General features: G+C 43.1%; 1 protein-coding gene across 1 annotated transcript in view; it reads left to right on the top strand.

Moving 5' to 3' along the window:
- The window catches only part of PTPN14 (protein tyrosine phosphatase non-receptor type 14), a 106,695-nt gene that overhangs the window by 10,621 nt on the left and 75,309 nt on the right, over positions 1 to 20,765 (top strand). The window contains exon 2 of the mRNA XM_040985306.1: positions 2,278 to 2,447. Within this exon, the coding sequence (XP_040841240.1) occupies positions 2,278 to 2,447 (170 nt within the window). The remainder of the gene's footprint in view (positions 1 to 2,277; positions 2,448 to 20,765) is intronic.

Here is a 20,765-nt window from a genome sequence, read left to right as displayed (position 1 = left end):
GCTATTCCGTCGTTCACAGAATATGCCAGTAGTGCTAACAAAAAAATTATTAGGAGTTGTTTGCTTTCATGTACTAGCGATGATGCTGATGTTGGTAACTAAAGCAACAAGCATGACAGAAGGCACATGGCTGACAAATGTCATTTCATTTCTGTTCCGTCCATGCTGTGAGTCAATCTTATCAAATTCCCCATTTTACAAATATGAGAGTGCAGGGACCTCTATGAAGTTACTGAGACAGTGAGCGCCAAAACTGGGAGCAGCACTGGCTTTAAAGCCTGTTTCCTTTGGATTCAGCCACAGTTCTTCCAGTCCTTCCCTCACATTGCAACAATTTAGGGGCTCATTGAAGCCAGAATATGCACACAATTGTCAGAATTAATTCCAGTGGTTTTGTGTTAAGTTGGTAGAGATATGACCTTGGGTGCCACTTTGCTTGAGAAATGCTCAGGTTGCTCATGTGAACTTCCTCCTTTTTGGAATATGGAGAAAAGCTATTTAAAACGTCCATGAAAGCATCCAGGCATATGGTTTTATGTAGGCAAGGATACATCTGGTTTGCTGGTAAAGATGAGTCACACCTTCACCAGCAAGTTTTTTTTTTTTTTTTAATTGGAAAGGCAGATATACAGAGAGGAGAGACAGAGAGGAAGATCTTCCCTCTGATGATTCACTCCCTAAGTGAGTGCAACGGCCGATGCTATACCATTCCAAAGCCAGGAGCCTCTTCCAGGTCTCCAATGCGGGTACAGGGTCCCAAAGCTTTGGGCCGTTCTTGACTGCTTTCCCAGGCCACAAGCAGGGAGCTAGAAGGGAAGTGGGGCAACAGGGATTAGAACCAGCGCCCATATGGGATCCCGGGCGTGCAAGGCGAGGACTTAACCACTTGCGCCACCGTGCTGGGCCCACCAGCAAGTTTTGATCAAGGCCCAGATGGGTATGAGTAATATTGAGGTGATGGCCAGTTGGAGTAGCAATAGTGATCTAAGAATATCTTTGGATGGCAGCTTTGTGGCTTACTGGGTTAAGCCCCTCTTGCAACTCTCAAATCTCATGGGGGCGTTGGTTTGAGTCCTGATTACCCAACTCTTGATCCAGCTTTGTGCCAATATATCTGGGAAAGCAGCAGAGGATGGTCCTAGTGCCCACATACCCTGTACCCACGTTGGAAATTTGGAAGAAGCTCCTGTCTTCAGCCCGGCCCAGTAATGGGCATTGTGGGTGTTTGTAGCATGGACAGTGGATGGGAGACCTCTGTCTTCAGATGTCCCTCTCTGTGGAATTCTGCCTTTCAAATATATAAAACCAATGTTTAAAAACAGAGAAGACCTTTGTAAATTAAACATTGTACCGCAAACATTCTTTTGAAGATATTTTTCCAGGTGTGCTATAACCTATTCTAGGCTGTAATTGAAACAGAAAAGAATCTTCAAAAGCAGTGATAGGGTTTTTTGTGATTATTGTGCTAATCCTGAAATCCTAGCATGAATTAATATAAAGATGGGATTGGGTGCATTAAAGTACCTGTTTTAATCATTTAGCATGTTGTTCAAAACTAAACTGTTTGAAGCTTCCAGTCTAAGGGTGAAAATTGCACTTTCATCTATCAAATCCCACCATCATGTGCCAAGAGCTGCCACCAGGGGCTCCAGTGGCAGCTGTGAAGAGGAGAGCCTTCCAGTCTCAGAGCTGGATACCGGGAGAGATTTGCTGCAGCTCATGTATAATAAAGTGGTAGAGGGTGAGGGTTTTAAAGTACTTCATTAAAACTCAAAAAGAGTAAATAAAATTTCTGTTGAGATCTGATACTATACAAAGCAGTTTTACAGTGCACACTCTTCCAGTTAGACAGTTTTATCTTAGGGGTGAGTGATACATTTCTTTGCAGCAGGGGTGAGAACAGCATTGACCTTTGCCAGCATGTGCCATATGAGAGCTTGATGTGTTCAGACAAAGCCAGCTTCGTGTGTTAGAAGCAGATCAACACCAATCCGCACCCTGCATATACTACTTCCTTTTCCAGGACCCACCTGCATGGGCATTAGTAACAGAAAGGAGTCCTGCATCTTGTGTAGGTGATGGCATTGCGTGAATACAGTTTTTTTGGTTTTTTTTTTTTTTTTGGTTTCAGTTTCTGTTTTAATTTGCCCCAAAGTTAAAATAAAAACCAAGTTTTTGTGTATGGGCTGGGGGAGCAGAGACCAAGCCTTGTTTTCTGTGTGGTCTTGTGTTGCTTGTGGTGAGAATGAACTGATGCTATTTTATCCTTTCATCTAGACGCACTACTTTGGCCTTTGGTTTCTCAGCAAGAGCCAGCAAGCACGATGGGTGGAGCTGGAGAAACCTCTGAAGAAACATCTGGACAAATTTGCTAATGAGCCTTTGCTTTTCTTTGGAGTCATGTTCTATGTGCCAAATGTGTCATGGCTTCAGCAAGAGGCCACAAGGTAGGTGCATTTCCCTACCCCCCTGCATTCCAGATGAGGGTGTGGACTAACTGTGAGTCTTCCAAAGAAGCAGATGAGATGGCTGATTTAAGGGTGTGTGTGTGTGTGTGTGTGTGTGTGTGTGTGCGCGTAGGTAGTGGGGAGATGGTGGGGTTGCAGGGAATTGTTTACTTGGAGCTAAGCAGCTTCTGAATTTCGGTTGAACTCCTGTAGCTCCTATCAATAAGGCAGTAACCAGATTGAGCCAATCTAGTTTTGTAACTTGCAATCTCAATTATTAGTTGGACACAGATTAAAATTGAATTGGTAGAATGTAAGTAATTAAAATGCTGGAATTTAGTAGGAAAGGAACTACCCAGTGTTGTTCTGTCCATTTGTTTCCTTAAAATATTTCCCAGCAGAGTGAAATTGCAGATTCTGGATTGGAAGATAGGGAAAAGTCACTAAAGATGACAGTGTGTCAGGGAGAGAATGTGGAGACAGGAGTTCCGATTGCCCTGGCTTAAATGAGAGGAGACTTGGGTAGGGTTTCTATCCTGCTGTACCTTTGAAATGATACTTTTTTCTCTCATTTGCAAAGCAAGGAGTTTGATGAGTTCACAAAGTTCTGATAGTCTGTGATCAGCAAATGAAGCCATGTTCATTTTTGTGTTGTACAAACAGTAGTTTTCCAAAACTATCTGGTGAGTCTTCACATTCAGTGGATATTTCCAGTATCCACTACTTTTGATCTTTTAATTGGGTCATGGCGTTCACACCAGTGACATCCTGAGGAGGAGCACTGCTTGCTCATCGCTTGTGTGGTGTTTCAGATTTTAAATTTCTGAAGCAAGGATGTCATCGAATTCTGTTTTCTTTTGTAAAATCAAGAGTTGTCGGGCCTGGCGTGGTAACTAGGGGCTAAGTCCTCACCTTGCATTCACTGGGATCCTATTTGGGTACTGGTTCATGTCCCTGCTGCTCCACTTCCCATCCAGCTTCCTGCTTGTGGCCTGGGAAAGCAGTCGAGGACTGCCCAAAGCCTTGGATCCTGCACACTTGTGGGAGACCTGGGAGAAGCTCCTGGCTCCTGGCTTTGGATCAGCACAGCTCCGGCCTTTGTGGCCACTTGGGGAGTGAACCAGCAGATGGAAGATCTTTCTGTCTCTCCTTCTCTCTGTATATTTGCCTTTCCAATAAAAAAAAAATGTTAAAAAAAAAGTTGGATTAGCAGGAGTCCTGTGAGGGTTCCCTCCCCGCCCCCCACAGTCCCCCACAGGATTTTAGGAATTTTTGTTGCCTTACAAAGGGTCCTAAAGCTAGGGCATACCAGTGAGTGTCAGAACCAGCAAACGACTTAGGCTGGGAAACAAGAGAAAAACATGTTGGAAATAAAGGAATGAAGGCTGATAGCAGGAGAAAGAAAAGGAAGAATTCAAATAGTTTTGGAAGGTTGAAGACCACTCACAGAGCTTGTCTGGGCTGTAGGAGAGTGAAGGAGGCTTGATTTGGACAGAATAATGTTTTTAAATGCTTGATTTTGGTAGTGCAGATGAAGAGATGAGCAAAACTTGGATGTTTTGGGGACTCAGGCCCAACATTGTTGGAGGGTTCTGGAAACATCTGAAGTCTGAACTGGATGGTGAAACTGCCTTCCAGGCAGAGCTGCTGAGGGAAGCCCTGGTGGTGGGGCAGGATTCCAGGGGAATGTTTCACAGGAGGCCCCGACAACATTCATTAGGAGCAGGTTAATGATTAAGTCACCTGTCATCCACTGTTGCCCAGTCGTCCCAGGTGGCAAAGGGCTTTGGCATCTCTGAGAGCACCTGGGATGCCATGTCTAACACAAAACACTCAGTCTTTGTGATGCTCCAGGGTAAGGCATTTGCATAGATTAGGAATAGAAATCTGCCTTTGATTTGTGGGAAGCCCATTGGAAGCTGCAACCATTCGGCCATCTGTGCTTTAAAAATAAGCCTTTGTCTGCAGCCAACCAAAGTTGTTTTCACCCAACACATGTTTGCCTTGGTTTGGCTACTCCTGTTTGAGAGTAAAACAGGTTCCATAGCACTCACGGGCTGGAATTAATATGCAAGGCTGTGTTATGCGGATGAAAATGCATACAACACCGAAAAAGAAGCTATCTTTAGATATTTCCCCTCTGGCCCCAGGCAGTCTCACCCATGGGCATTTGTAGGAATAACACAACCAAAAACAGGAAAGAAACCCTCTGAGGATGGTGTTGATTGCAAAGTGTTTAGTAAGGCGACTGACTTCGTTAGAATAGTGAAGTTGCAAGTAGGAAAGGGAGAAGCATTGCCTCTTTGACATTACTTTGGCATCCCGTGTTTCATCTGCTCTGATGGCTGAGAGTTCTGAGGAGCAGACAGCTTCCGCAGGGAGGGAACCTGCTGGTGCACCCTTCAAGACACACAACCCAGCCCCTCTCAAGAGCAGGGAGACAAAAGATGCTGAAAGGAGAATTCACACAGGAGTAGAAACACAAAGGGAAAAATCCCCTGTATTATTACAAAGGCGTGAAAAAATAAACTGGTGAAGAGAACACACTAGTAGACAGATGGAGGATGAGTCATGAAACCATAGGATTTCAAGAGATTAAGAACCACTGAGCTTTTGACCCCACTCCAAACTGTAAGATGTGTTACCCCTGCACATTGGAAAAGGGTGCTTTTCTCTCTTTGGTTAAAATGACTCAAGGGATGGGACCACCACAGATTTTTCCCATTTTGCTTTGCTTCTCATATTACTTTCTGCCAGATTTTTTTGTTGTTGTTGCTCAGCAAAGGGATTCTTGCTAGCAATTCATCTCTACCTGCGTTTATATTCTCCTCTTAACTCAAAGGAAAGATTCTTGTAATGTGTTTTAGCGATTTGCATAGCAACAGGCCCTTGATAAACACGGGTTTTTTTTAGGGTTGTCTAAATCCCAAAAGAAAAATGATGGCCTGTGAGAAGTGGAGAAATTTTTGGTCAAACAGAAGCATACTTAATAATAGCGAGGGGAAGCCAGAAAACTGCTGCTCGTAGTTTAGGTCTGGGATTTTTCCAGGTTGTCCTCAAGTGAGGAAGTCCCTCTTTCATTTTCTTCAATATTGAAGAGAACACTAGAAAAGGGAAAAGGGATTTTTGAGAAGTTGAGTTTAGGCTTCCATGTTAATTAATGAGTACCTATGTGGTTTCTTGAATGCTTAATTCTGGGCCACTTTTCTTTATACCAGAACACATTTTTCTTTTTACCAGTCTTCGCATTACTGCTATTCAGTGCAGAGACACTTCTGCTTATCTTTCTGAAGGCAGGTAACATTTCCTGGTGTACCTTTCCAGGCAATGCTGTCCACTCTCTTCGACGTGAGCACTTGGCAGAATTAACATAACTCTATTTCTGTTCTGGGCAATGTAGTCACTCCCTTGGCCAAAGAGTCTTGGTCCACTGTTATACATTAGAGGAGACCCCAGGTCTATCGGACTAGTTCCAAGTGCCATACAACTGGACCTGGATTCTTGTCTCTGACATAGCAAGGAATTCAGGCATGATATGGATGTCAAGGTCAGCAGAGAAGCAGGATTTATTTATATTAATGCTGGCAGTCTATACTTAAGGAGTGTGGGCCTACACTAAGGAGCTTTGCTTGACAAGATTTATCATTTTATGTCATCTGGAGGCATGAAAGGTGGTGTCTAGGACAGGGTTTAATGGATGGATCATAAGGCACAGAGTTTGGGGATGGGGTTAAGCACTGTCCATCTCCTTTGCTTTTTGCTGGGGGTTAATCTTGGAAGTATCATGACATGAGATATATGATGTGGGTAGGAGTGTCAGCCATGGTAATTTTATTATAAGTCTAGAGTGAATTAAAGGTCATTATGGGGGTGCAACAGGCAACTGTGTTGGACATTTGGGGCCAGTGATGGATCTGAGCAGCAATTTTGTGGAAGCTGCCATATTCAGCTGCATGGAAATGGTGTAGGGCTTTGGGTGGTGCTGGTGGGGTGCACGGAGGGGCTGGCGACCTCAGTTCCTCCTGGTGAGCTGCCTTCTCAAGTACATCATAAGGAACCTATGTGCAAGTGGAGCCACATGGGCATTTTTTGAATGTCATGGCCACCGTGGTCTCCTGCAGTTAGGACCATTCTTCAGTGCATCATCAGTTCCTCCAAAATCCTCTGCCACAGGCTCTCTTGTAGTCTAGTGCCAAGCTGCACTTCTTACCAGTCATTATCGGAAAGACTTTTAAACAATTTCATCTGCAGATGGGCTTGTATGTGCCTTCACTGAAGTTGTGGGCAGCTCCTGTTTGGAAATAACTGACAGGGCAACCAGGAGTAGGTGCTCACCTTCAAAGCTGTGCTTTTGGGAAGTTTAGGTACCTTAGGGAGGGACATGGCGAGAGAGCAAGAGTCAGGTTGCTAAGTTTTTAGATTGTAATGGGGAATTTTCCTCCAGTGACATATTCAGGTCTGTTGCATGTCGATGGCACGGCCAGATGAGGTGAAGCTCTGCATTCCTGCAAAGGACTCCAGGGCTGTTTCACGGAGTACATTGTGTTAATTGGGACTCAGGAAATAGTTCCAGGACCTGAGAAAGCTTTCTTCACCTTCCCTTTCTTGTAAATTCCCGGGCTTTTCCCTCTTAGACTCCTGCTGGCTGCCTTGGGTGCTGTTGTAAACAAGTTACTGTTCAACCAGTGTTTAAATTGTCTCCTGAGAAGCTCTAATGATGGTAGTGTTTCCATTTCCCTTTACAGCGTCCTTTGTTTTGTTTCTCTGGTTCTTATAGTCCTCTTATTATTTTGAAATGTCATTTTAATGGATATTTAACATTTACCCGTGGGCTGGAACATAGGGACTCCCTTCAAGAGAAACTTAAAACTCAGCATCAATTTCCCATGGATAATATAACTTGCTGAGTGGCAAATCCTCCTCTTGGCCAGCTCCAGCTAGTGAATGGGATCTTGTTCTTTCTCTGGCGGTTATTGAGAATAGAGTTATTTCTCTAGATACTTCAGACATTTTAAGATAAAATGGACCCTGGATCTAATCTCAAACATTCTGTGTGGTTAAGGTAACGTATATTCTAGTAGGAGAGGAAAATGATTGTCTGTCATAGACAGAGCAACCTGGGAGGAAGAAAGAATTGCTTTCCCTAAAGTGGATTTAAACTTACAATGCTAGTTTCTATTGGATTTTTAAATTTTCAATCCTTATTAAGTATCAATTTCACATTAGATACTCGGCCGGTCACTAGAAGTGTAAGAATAATTAATTTCAATGTCCAACCCTCCCCTCCCTCCCCCAAAGGGCGTACCTCCAAACAGCATTCATTTCATTTCCATCCAGTTGCTTTATAGATTTATTTGAACTTGCCCTTACAACCCTTGTTGCCAGAGCCTGGCTCGATAGCCTAGTGGCTAAATCCTCGCCTTGCATCTGCTGAGATCCCTTAATGGGTATCAGTTTGTGTCCCAGCTGCTCCACTTACCATCCAGCTCCCTGCTTGTGGACCAGTCGCCTTTGTTTTTTCTCTTAGCCCTGACACCCTGGGAGATTGTTGGCAGCAGTTGGAGAGAGGATTGTTGATTAGCTAGGATCCCCTCATCACGGTCAGGGGGATGATTGAAAGGAAGCCGAGAATGCGCCATCAGTGTGAGCCTCAGTGCACAAGTCTTCTGAGACAAGGGCTTGCTTCTTCTTTGTTTCCCTCTTAGGGAAAAGATAATTAAAGTTACAGGATGTGCAGGTATGTGGCTAGCTATCTAGCATCCCCCTGCCCCTGAATAATGAAGTATAGATGACTTAAATGGAGCTAGTTTTACCTCAATAGTCTAGGTGTTTCTTTGAGATTTTTCGCCGTAAGGATGTAGAGAACAAATTGTAATGTTGTTCAGTAATATCACGTTAAATTACGTTATTCATTGTAGCTACAATATAATAAAATGAAAAATCAGAATTTTAAAAAGGAATCTTCAGAGATTACCATTTTTAAGGCATCTGAAATGTTTGATTTGCACTCTTTTTAAAGCAAGCAATGCTTTATGAAATAATGCTTACAGGCTTTGCCTGTAAGGTGACATAGGCTCTCGTATTTTAGTCACTTGGTTCATGTGTACTTATTGGCATTTAACAGTCTGTCTGGAACTTCTCAAATGCACAGATAATGTGTTTCTGTTGAGCTACTTTGAGAACAGCATTTTCTTAAGGGAGCTGATTTTGTCCTTCAAGAAGTCTTTGATTTTCAAAGGCTCATTCATCGATTCCAAATGTTCTTTGTTAGTACTGCATTCCAAGACAGAAGATGCTGCATTCAAGCCATGAAACAATAAAGATTTGTAATACAGCATGGATTAATTTCAAACATTTTTTTAAATGAAAGGCTACATTGAATATGGTGGTGCTACACTGAAGGGTTTGTTTTTCATAAAGAGGTGGGAGGGGACAAACATAAGCTAGGGAAGCAATGTTTTTTCTCTTTAACATGCAAGCTGTGCTTTAGGAAATCTTTTAAAAGATATCCAGTTTCTTTTTAAAGATTTATTTATTCTGTATTGGTAAGTCAGATATTCAGAGAGGAGGAGAGAAAGAGGAGGATCTTATTTGCTATTTCACTTTCCAAGTGTCTTCAACGGCCAGAGCTGCACTGATCTGAAGCAGGAACCAGGAGCCTCTTGCAGATCTCCCACATAGGTGCAGGGCCCAAGGCTTTGGGCTGTTCTCGACTTCTTTCCCAGGCCACTCGCAGGGAGCTGGATGTGAAGCGGGACTGCTGGGATTAGAACCAGTGCCCACGTGGGATCTGGTACGTGCAAGGCAAGAACTTTAACCACTAGGCTACTGCTCGGAGCCCAAAAGATATCCACTTATCAAGGATTCCTAAGATTTGCAGAGATTGGGACTGGTGTCTTAATTTCAAAAATACATTTAGGGCCCGGCGCGGTGGTGCAAGTGGTTAAAGGTCCTCGCCTTGCACGCCAGGGATCCCATATGGGCGCCGGTTCTAATCCCGGCAGCCCCGCTTCCCTTCCAGCTCCCTGCCTGTAGCCTGGGAAAGCAGTCGAGGATGGCCCAAAGCTTTGGGAACCTGCACCCGCGTGGGAGACCCGGAGGAGGCTCCTGGCTTCAGATCGGCATAGTATCGGCCCGTTGCGCTCACTTGGGGAGTGAATCATCGGACGGAAGATCTTCCTCTCTGTCTCTCCTCTCTGTATATATGCCTTTCCAATGAAAAAATAATAAAAATAAATCTTTAAAAAAAATACATTTAAAATAAATCTTGGGTTGTGGAAGGCACAAGGAGTAGATGTTTAAGATTCTTTGCTAGTCTGTCTTTCTGTAATCTCAGTGTGAGGGCATTAGGCTGGAGCAGAGTGGGTGGAGAGAAGGGGACACGTGATAAATATACTGTCTCCAGACATTAAAGAGACTCAGTTTGAGCAGGCAGGATGTAGGAAGCACAGAACTGGAGACCTCTGAACTTCCCAGCCTGGCGTTAAACCACTCTCTCAAGTTCTGTGGAAGAATATTTCACAACAGTAATAATGCTGATAATGCCTAGGATGAGCATCTATGTAGAGATACGGTGTGCGCGATTTCTTACATGATTATCTTTTTTTATCCCTGCTAGAACCTGATGGAATGAGCACTGAAAAAGAAATGTATATATATTTTTTTAAGTAAGGAAAGTTTTTTGGTTTTTAAACAGTGGAGATTTAGGTCATCAGTTGAGTTGAATCTTTTGTATTACTTGGCTGGAGAAATATATCCTAGCATGTATCTCCTCACAAGCTTATTAAAGTAACAGGAAATTTTGTTTCCACAAATGTTTTGGACCTGAAGTACTGGAGGAATTGGAATAGAAAATTGTGAACTGGTGTGAAGCAGGCTGGGATTGATATACGGTGGCTTTTGTTCCACTAGGGTCATTTTGGGAAGATATCTCATACGTGCTCAATAAGTTGAGATACACTGTGGAGCTTGGCCAAGTTCCCTGTAGAGCTGCAGTTGTCAGCCTTTGCTCCTTCGTGTGACCCATCTGAGCCCAAAGGCATTTGGGTTGTGACTTTGGATACTTAGCACTTTCCAAAACTTCCAATGCCTCTGGGTCCTTGGGACAGCCCATGCTGCCTCAGTGACGTAGGTAGTTTACTCTCAGTCAGCGGCATCCAACGGTTTTACTCCCAGCAGTGTCTGAAGGTGCTTCTATTAGATGCGTGAGCGTACGTTCCTCTAAGTCCTTATTCCAAATCTTTGTTTCTTTCTGAGGTCATGTTCCCTGAACTTTCTGTTACAGAGACTGACTCAGGCATGTCGGATTTGCTCTTTATTGCTTTCCATTTGTGTCTCATTTCTGATTACTTACAAAAAGGGACATCCACAGCAAAGGTTCCAGGTGTCTTGTAGGCCTCACAAAATATCACCCAATTTGTGAATATTACATAATTGAGAAAGTACAGTTTGCCTAGTCTTAAAATAGATAACTTTTTAAAAAATTATTTATTTTTATTGGCAAGCCAGATATACAGAGAGAAGGAAAGACAGAGAGGAAGATCTTTCATCCAACGATTCACTCCCCAAACGACTGCAATGGCTGGGGTTGCGCCGATCTGAAGCCAGGAGCCTCTTCCGGGTCTCCCATGACTCCCTCGTGGGTGCAGGGTCCTAAGACCTTGGGCCATCCTCAACTGCATTTATCTAAACTTTAAAATATCTTTACTGGTCCTGCCCTCTCCTCCCCTGTGAACAGCTAAGACACACTGTGCAGTTGGATTGGATGAGTTGTGTCAAAGAGAAGGAAGTGTTTGAGACAAAGGAAACAAAGTCTGGGGGAAACCAGCAGTTCTTTGAATGGAGTTCTTTATTCTTGGTGGAGATTGGAAGTAAAAATGGGTTTTACTTAGCATTTTATTAATTATCTCCAGCCCTGAGTACCAAATGAAAGTGCCAGGCTTTCAGCTGATACTCAGAAGAAGGGTGAAGAGCAAAGAGCTGGAGATTGAGACATTGGAATAAATGGTAGAAAGGTGTCGGTGGGTATCAGGTTATCAGATGTGACTATGAAATAGTGATACTGCTTTCTGGTGTATTGTGTAAAAGCATGGGGTAATTGTAACAGGTGTGTTGCAACCCACTTTAGTTTGCAGCCCAGAACTCCAGTCCATGGTCAGCTGTCAGTCTCATGTTTGTTGCTGGGGAGAGTGAGTAGCCATTTTGCCTGCTTCCTGACAGTGTAAAAATGTACTTACTGTTACACAGAGGATTTTCAGTAACATACTGATGAGATATGTTAATACTTGAATCAACAGTGTGAGCCGCAGGTGTTTTTGGCAAGTGCAGATGTTTTGAAGAAGGTAGAAAAGACAGAGTGCTGACACAAGTAAGGAGCTCAGAGAGTCCAGGATAGTCTTGAGAAGGTCTGTAGTTTGGCTCTTTTAAAGAAATGATCAACTGTGAAATGATAGAGAAAAATGAGAATTCTAATAGAAAATTTGAATGGAAGTTATGCCTCTGTTAGAACACTGCTGTGTATTTTAAATAATTATTAGAATTAGCAAATAAGTAGTTTTGGGATTGATTTTTCAAGGAAATGATATGGCATACGAATCAAATTCTGTAACAGCAGGAGCACAAAGGTGAAGTCTGAAGGCATCCTCCCGGTCCAGTGTCTGCAGTTACAGTCAGGAGATGATGCAAGCAGAGTTGGGAAGGATGAGCTTAGAAAGCACCTGTCACAGCATTCAGCACATGGCTGTGGGAGTAACGCATTAAGTTATTTGATACAGTAGAAGCTGATGAGGAACTGCTACATGCCCCAGGAAACTGTGGTCGTAGAGGTTGGGTATCCCTAATTCCAAATATCTGAACTCCCAACTGGAGAGAGATTTGGAGCTATCGGGGTGCACAACCATTAAGTATTTCAACATCTGAAACATTTCTGATGCCAAACATTTCAGAGAGGGGATGCTTACTCTGTGTTAGTCATGTAGTTTTTGTCCCACACTCAGCAGAAACCTACGTGAAGGAGTATTCTGGGACATTGTAGTTCGGCTTAGCCAAGTTAAAGCAGTACAGTGTTACCATAGCACCTGGTACATCACTGGGGATTTAAAGGTTAAGTTCTCTAAGACTCTTCAGATGTATAGAGTGTGCATTTGGAATTGTCTCATGCATTCCAAAACCCAGAATTACCCCCTCCAAAGACAAAGGATTTAATGCCAGTGAAGAGAACTTCAGGTTTGACCTTTACCCTCTCAAGCATTTTCCAGAGGTGGGGTTACAAAAACAAAGAGGTTAAATGAGAGTTTTGTGTTGTCATAAATATATACAAAAAATAGTTATAGGCAAGTGAAATAAAAAAATACCTTTATTGTGGTGCAAGAAATTTTTTTGAAATCCATGCATAGTAGGGCTCTTCAAAATGTTCAGTGAGTGTCACGGAAGTTCCCACCCGTTTCCCAAGAATTTTGCCTGTTTTGTTCCCCATGTCCACACACAAGGAGGGCTGCAACAGGGTGTCCAAGCTGGCAGTGTGTCCTGTGCTTGAGTAGGCTGAGGGTATCAGCTGAGTGGGCCTGCCCTTGGGGCTTCGCAGATGGCGCAGCAGCTGTTTAGACTACTGAAGCCAGATTGGCTGCCACAGGCCAGGCCAGGCCAGGCCAGGCTGACCCAATGCTAATCTCACAGTACTTGTAACTTGAAGAGGGTGTCATCTGAAAAGATCAACAGATTCCAATGAAAGATTATTTAAGGGGATGACAGGCTGTTTGTGATTGACAGTAAAAAAACAAACTGAAGGCATCAAGGTCCCCTTTTTTGTTTTCACCCAAGCGTGATCCTTAAATCCTTAAATATGTCATGGTCAATAGTGTTGTGTTGTGTTTTTTTTTTTAAAGTGACCTTTTAAAAAAATATTTATTTATTATTATTATTATTATTTTATATTGGAAAGTCAGATATACAGAGAAGAAGAGACACAGAGAGGAAAATCTTCTGTCCATTGATTCGCTCCCCAAGTGGCCACAATGGCCTGAGCTGCCCCGATCTGAATCCAGGAACTAGGAGCTTCTTCCAAATCTCCCACACAGTTGCAGGATCCAAGGCTTTGGGCCGTCCTTGACTGCTTTCCCAGGCCACAAGCAGGGAGTTGGATGGGAAACAGGGCCATGGGACATGAACTGGCATTCATAAGGGATCCCGGTGCATCTAAGGGGAGGACTTTAGCCACTAAGCTACTGCTCCGGGCCTGAAAAGTGACTTGTACCTTACTGTAAGATTCTTGAATCAGAAGATGTCCTCAGTGAGTGTCACAGGTGACTCTCTTGGGGGCAGTGTGCTGTTGTGCATTCGGCTGTGCTAGTGTTAATTCCGTTAGTTCAGGGTTACAGGTGTGCGTGATACGTTTGGAGGATCTGCAAAGAAATTAGAAAGTGGCAAAGTTTGAAAAAGTTGACTTCAGCTGATGAAGTTAGAGTGTAGATGTGTGGTCTTCATCACTTTACGAAGGGTGAGCAGTTCCCTGGGTGTTTCTAGAATGAGCAGAACAGGGAATCAAGACTCTTTATGAAGTTTGATGAGTTTGATTATATTTCTCTTTTCAGAATATTTTAGCTTTTTAAACTTTCATAATGCATAATAAATTCTTCATAATGTAATATTTAACATATTCACTGAACTGATTTCAATGATTTCTTGCTGTTTTCTGCTAATTTGTGTTGCATGCAGATAAGCAGAGGATGAAACCATGAGCAAGTTTAGAAGCAAGTTATAAGAACATTGAAATTCCTTTTTATGATTTGGCTTTTTAAAAAAGACACGAATTCCGGTGTTAGTTCATAGAGTATTCCCACACCCAGCCACTGACATAACATATTCAATTAAAAAAAAAGAAATTTCAGTTCTAGAGGGTTAACTGTAGTTGTGTTGATTCTAATTTTCTGCACAAGTTTCTGTGATTACCTCTTGCTATGCACTGAGACATGGTGTGTGCTGTGTTCGCGGCACTGCACATATCCATGCTGTGTAAGGTGCTGACTCCTGCTCACAGTCCTGGAAATATTGTCCTGAGAACTCATGCTGTGCCAGTCTTTCACACACAAAAATTGGCCTTACGTAAAAAAGGCTTAAAGTGTTTCATCCACAGGAAGTTGGAAAATTCCATTGAAATGTATCTTTACACCTGGTTGCTTTGTCGGCCTTTTTCCCGGGGGCACGATGTTTTTTTAGCCATTAAGTAAGTAATACTTTTCCCTTTCTAAAATGTGCTTTTTTTCCTTTCTGATTTAATGTGAGTTTTGACCAGTTTATGGTCTTGTGCAGTTATAAATAAAATACAATTAGAAATCTACACTGAGATTTAAGCATCTATAGAATGGTTGAATTGTGGACATCTTAAATTTTACTTTGTGGTACTTTTTTGCCTGAACACACACACACATTTTAGTGACCGTATTCCACCTTTCTTTTAACCCATGACATACATACGTATATACACGTATGTGTCATTACCTAGCATTGAAATAAATGCGGAAGAAGCAATCTAGGCCTTCATCATGGGGGATCAAACAGATGTTTCCTATTTCGTTATCCAAGGTAAGGCTTGTGTGAGATCATGAAGGGAGGTCATATGTAGGAATTGTATTGATCCTCCCCTTTTACACTTTTCATTTAAGGAACACAGAGCTTTATAGTAAGTAATATTATAAAACCATAAAGTTGGAAGACTGCTCAAGGAACCCAGTCTCAGCACTTTAACATTTGGTTGTTTTATGCTCCTCGAATGTTGCTTTTGACCATGCTTTTTTTTTTTCCCCTATAACAAAAATTAACCACAAACACTTTATACCTTTTTGCTGCTTACTATTTAGTATTTCTTCTTTCAGCACCGGAATAAATTTTTCTGAGTTTTTTGTTTTTTCTTTTTTTTTCCTTTCAGTCCATTGACCAGTTATTTCTATCACTTTTATGTTTGTTCTCTCTTGCATTCTTGGGGAAAGAAATTATGTTCACATTGATTTCTTGACTGCTACCAAAGGATGCTGGTACCACCCCTCCTGACTCCTCCCAGTCTGTCCCTTTTGATGACCTTCACTGTATTGTATCTCCAGCCCACTCTCTTTCTTTGAAAGGCATGAAGACAGAAGTAGAAACACAGAGGTATTCCATCTGCAGGTTGCCTACCCAGAGGCGCAAAACAAGTGGGCCTGGCCCAGGCTGAAGCCAAGAGCCCAGGACATAGTCCAGGTCTCCCACATGGGTGGGAGCAATCCAAGTACTTGACCTGCCATCACCTCTTGCTGCCCACATGTGTATTAGCAGGAAGCTGGAATCAGAAATGGAGCTGGAGGTCAGACTCAGGCAGTATGAGATATGGGTGTTCTATGCAGTGTCAGGTACCACACTGTCTGCTCTGATTCAGTTCTCTTCCCATTCAAATCCCCAGTCTGGTGGAACTCAAGTCCTTTCAAATTTTCCTTTTGTTATACTTGTTTTCAGCTCCACCACCTATCTTTTAAAAGTAATTTTTGACAGATGTGTGCTGATTTTTATAACCTATATTTTATTGTTGATTTTGATTCTTGCTGCTGATGAGCGCAGTCATTCATCCACATACTGATCATTTGTGCAGAGCACTGGATGGCTGCACAAAGTGCAACCCTGTTAAGCACACATTCACGGGAGCCCGTTGGCTTGTTACATTCTTGTTTCAGACTGCTTTGGGTGGCAGTGAGAGCTATGACTTATCAGTCGCCTGTCACCAGGACACTTAGCTGTTATTTCAGTCAGTCCTTGTCTTAACCAGCAAAGCAGACCGTGATGACCTGTTATCTCCTTTCTGCATGCTCTTGATCTGAAATCTTTCCCTGAATAACCTCATTTTTCTCTAAGTAGTTTCTACATTCCTTTGCTGTCACTAAGGGAAAAGTTCTCCACAGAGATTTTTGTTCCTGTGTTATTTATTACTCCAGACCCTGACCGTTCCCTGGCTTTCTTCCTTGGTAGAAGGTTCTACTTGGAGTAACATTGTTACCTTAATGCCAATAGTCATTTTTTTTAAAAAAAAAAAGATTTATTTATTTTTATTTCAAAGTCAGATATACAGAGAGGAGGAGAGACAGAGAGGGAGATCTTCCGTCCACTTACTCACTCCTCCAAGTGAGCGTAACGGCCCATGCTGCGCTCATCTGAAGCCGGGAACCAGGAACCTCTTCTGGGTCTCCCACGTAGATGCAGGATCTCAAGGCTTTGGGCCGCCCTCGACTGCTTTCCCAGGCCACAAGCAGGGAGCTGGATAGGAAGTGGAGCTGCCAGGATTAGAACCGGCTCCCATATGGGATCCTGGCACGTTCAAGGCAAGGACTTTAGCCACTAGGCCACACCGCCGGGCCCAATAGTCATTTTTTTAAAGTAAACTTTTTCTTAAAGCAAAAATTAGATGCCTTTCAGTGAATCTTTGCAGTGATCATATCCGTGTTACCAGTCAGTCCTTAGAATAAAATCAGAACATCACGAGCTTTTTTTTGTTCGTCTTTTCTGATTAACATTTCAAGAGAGGCATCCATGTTGTTGTGCTTAGTTCATTGCCACATGACATTGCATTGTAGGAATGTGTTGCAGTTTACCCATTCTGTAACTTGAAGAATTTTGGTTAGTTTTGAGTTGGGAACCATTATGGATTGTGTTGCTGTGAACATTTGTAGTGTTCATCCTATGGATGGTCTAGCACAGGGCTTTGACGAATAAATGCATTTTTAAAAGATTTATATGTTTTATTTGAAATGCCGAGTTGTACACACACACACACAGAAGGAGAGAGACAGAGAGCGAGATGTTGTGTTTACTGGTTCACATCCCAGATGGCTGCAATGGCCTGGGCTGGAACCTCTTTCCGAAGCCAGGAAACAAGAATTCTATCCAGGTCTTCAAGTGGGCACAAGTGGCCCAGACACTTTAGGGTTCTTTGCTGCCTTGCTAGGTGCAGTCACAGGTTGCCGGATCAAAAGAGAGGCAGTCGGGACTTGAATTTGCATGCGTAGGATGCCAGAGTCACAGGCAGTGGTCTACCCTGCTCTGTTGTAAACACTGGTTTAGTCTTTACAACAGTTTCTGAAGATAGTGGCGTTATTCTGAATTCACAGAATATGAAACAGGCAGAGAAGTTGAGTAACTTGCACAAGGCCACAGAGTGCGTTTGTGACAGAATTGTGATTTGAGTCCTCTGTGTGGCTCTGAAGGCCTACATCGATCACTTTGCCATGTGGTTTTCCAGTTAGATCTCTCCTAGCCCACCCTGCCCCCTGTGACCTGAAAGGAATGAAGTGATGAAAGGCACAGACTTTAGCATCATCCACCCTTGGATTTGAATTCTGGCCTGCCACCTGCTTGCTGTGTGACCGTGGGTGAACTCTTTGACTAGTGTCTTCCTGAAGAGAGTTCATTGTTAGCAGGAAGCTGGTTAGTAAATGAGGTGCTGCGTCTACACTGGCACCCACAACGTTACTGTTGTTTGGTCTCATAACTTGTATGTATGCTACCCATTTGTGAAATATAGCATACGTATAAGCTGTAAGCCTCTTAAGACTGTTTTGCTCATTTTTTCCTAAAAATCTTCGTTGTCTTATCCATGGAGGTTTAGCCATTGCAAGACTGTCTCTTCCTCACTGTTGCCGACTTGCTGACCTGACGCTTTCTTGTTTGCATGCTGAGGCCATTCATTGCCTTCAGCCAGCCTGGGCTTCTCATCCTGGTCTTTGCCTGTACTTGAAGTGTCCCCCTCTTCCTTTTTCATTCCTGCCTTATGAATTTCCTTTGTCTCCTTTGAGCTGCAGGCATGCATTCGCCATGTTTATTGAGTATTTCCAAAGTATAAAGCACATTTCTAGACTATGGGACAGTTAGTTGATCACCTAACAGTATTTTGGTATGTGACAGATGGCATTCATGGATAGAACAATGAGGAAGAGCTTTGCAGAGACATATTCTCCCAGCATCTCCAGAGAAGCAGAACGAATGGCATGTGTTTGTGTATTGGGGGAGAAGTTTATATTCAGGAATTAGCTCAGTGAGTCATTGTGGCTTGGCAATTCCAAAATCTACAGAATTGATGGCAGGATCATGACCAAGGAGGAGTTGTGGTTTAAGTCTCCAGGTAAACTTCTGAATTCATTTTGTGAAAGAATAGCCTGTCACTTTCCAAAGAGAGGCCTTTCTCTCAAGTCTCCTTGAGGTGGTCGATATTTTTATTAAGGCCTTTGGCGGTTTGGAAGAGGCTCACCTACATTGTGGGATGTAATCTGCTTATTTCAAAGTCTGTTCATTAGGATGTTGCTCATCTATATAAAATACATTCCTAGAAGCATCTAGAATGGTGTTTGAACAATCAGCAACCTGGCTATCATGGCATAGCCAAATTGAGGCATCCCAAGGAGGTATCCCTGGAATTGGGGTTTTGATCAGAGTATATTGGATTTTGATAAGTGTTTCAGACTTCTTAGATGAGAAGACCAGCCAGCCCATGGGCTGTAAGTGTTTTGTTCTTAGAAATACAGAGGGTAAGGTAATGCCACCTGTAAGAAAGGCTCACTGGCAAATTAATGTGGAAGGTAGGAAGCAGGGGGAACTATGCTTGGAGAGAAAAATTGTGTCCAGGGAGAAGAAATTTGCAGTGTAGAAGTCCTTGAGGTCATCTGGGAGGTGGTAGGAAGCAACTAAAGGGGAGCAGAAACCTTGAGTTTCTGTGTTGGCTTCACCCCTATGTCCTGTGTAGGAGCTGCCAGCCCTGTGGGAGCCAGTTTCTGCATCCAGAAGGTTGATGATGAGGATAATGCTGTCTTTCTCCCTTCTGCCAGCACAGGCAGACCCCTTGTTGAATTACCTTGTCTAGATTTATTCTAAAATCTATGATCTGTGACTTCTATGAAGATGTCAGCCAGTCTCAGTAAGCACAGTCATGTCTCTATGGAAGAATTCATGAAGCCACAAAGAATGAAAGAGCATGAAAAACTGAAGAAATAGTTGTAGTTTGTTTCTTTGTGACAGGTATAAGAATACAGTATGGTTTGCCAGCATAAAGATCATAGTGGCACTCTACATTTTCATTAAACCAGCAAACTTTTTTAAAAGAAGATTTATTTATTTTTGTTGGGAACTCAGATATACAGAGAGAAGGAGAGACCGAGAAAAAGCTCATCATAGGGGATCCTGATGCAAGTAAGGCGAGGATTAGGCACTAGGCTGACATGCCAGGCCCCCAGACAGCACACTTTGAGTGGCGGTAAATACATGGATGAGTGACTGTTAATTACACAGACTTGTTTGGCTTCCCGGTCCTTTTGTTGAATGTCTTCTGGGCAAGTTGTCCCACAAAGACTGATTTAATGTCATTAGCCTTCAAGTTGCTGGTGTTTTTTTAAAGTATGGCAGTTTTACAAGAGGGAACATATGGGAAGGGCTCTAGGTTTGGGCTCTCCTGGAGCCCTGGATACAAACTGTATTTCCTTTCTCATTTCCTACCAACTGTGGGTTTCAGTGAAAGATAATGGTGGTTATCATTTTCTAAAAAGCAATAGTTAAACTTCCAAATGTATTTTGTTTGAGACTAGTCTGTCGGTTTCCAAAGAGAAGTCCTTGTCTGAGTCTGACTTCAGCTGCTCAAACAGAAAATCTCACAGCGTTCTCTAACTCACTCCACACACAGCCTTGAAATACGTCCATGTTTAGATGCTTTCTTCCACATCCACTGCGCTCCCTCTCATCTGATCTGCTCTTGTTTCCCCTATCTAGGGTTCCTGCTGCTGCCATCGTAGGGCCTTATGGCACAGGTTCCATGTGACAGCCAGTGCCATCCTTATAAGTTTGTGTCAGTGTGCGTAGCCCCTGTGCTTGGTACCTGCCTCTGGTGTGCCACCATCCTCCTCACAGTCATGGTCATTCTGTTGCCGTAGGGGGCCTTCTCTGCCGTGCACCTGCCTTCGTCTGTCTCCTGTCTCCTGTCGCCTCAGCCTCTCATTCTCTTGCTCACTCATTGCAGCAGTGGCCTCTTTCACGTTCAGGATCACGCCATCATACACTGTCCCACAAACCCTTGTGCTTGCCCTTCCCTCTGCCTGGAGCTCTATCATCCCCTCCGACATCCCCCGTGTCCACATGGTCATGCCTTGCTTGTGCCTTTCAGAGCTTTGCTTGGAGCTCACATTAGCAGAGGGAGCATTTTGGTCACTTTAGCTCTATTGCCCTTTATATTGCTTACCTGTTTTTGTCTCAGTGGGCCTAGTATTTATTTACTTGATTATTGCCTGTCTGTCTCTGACCAGATTGTAAGCTCCACATCCA

This window comes from Ochotona curzoniae, unplaced genomic scaffold, assembly GCF_017591425.1.
Source record: "Ochotona curzoniae isolate NIBS_2020 unplaced genomic scaffold, NIBS_Ocur_1.0 contig_430, whole genome shotgun sequence".
NCBI classification, from domain to species: domain Eukaryota; kingdom Metazoa; phylum Chordata; class Mammalia; order Lagomorpha; family Ochotonidae; genus Ochotona; species Ochotona curzoniae.
Note: the sequence above shows the minus strand (reverse complement) of the source record. Positions and strands in the feature narration are given on the sequence as shown.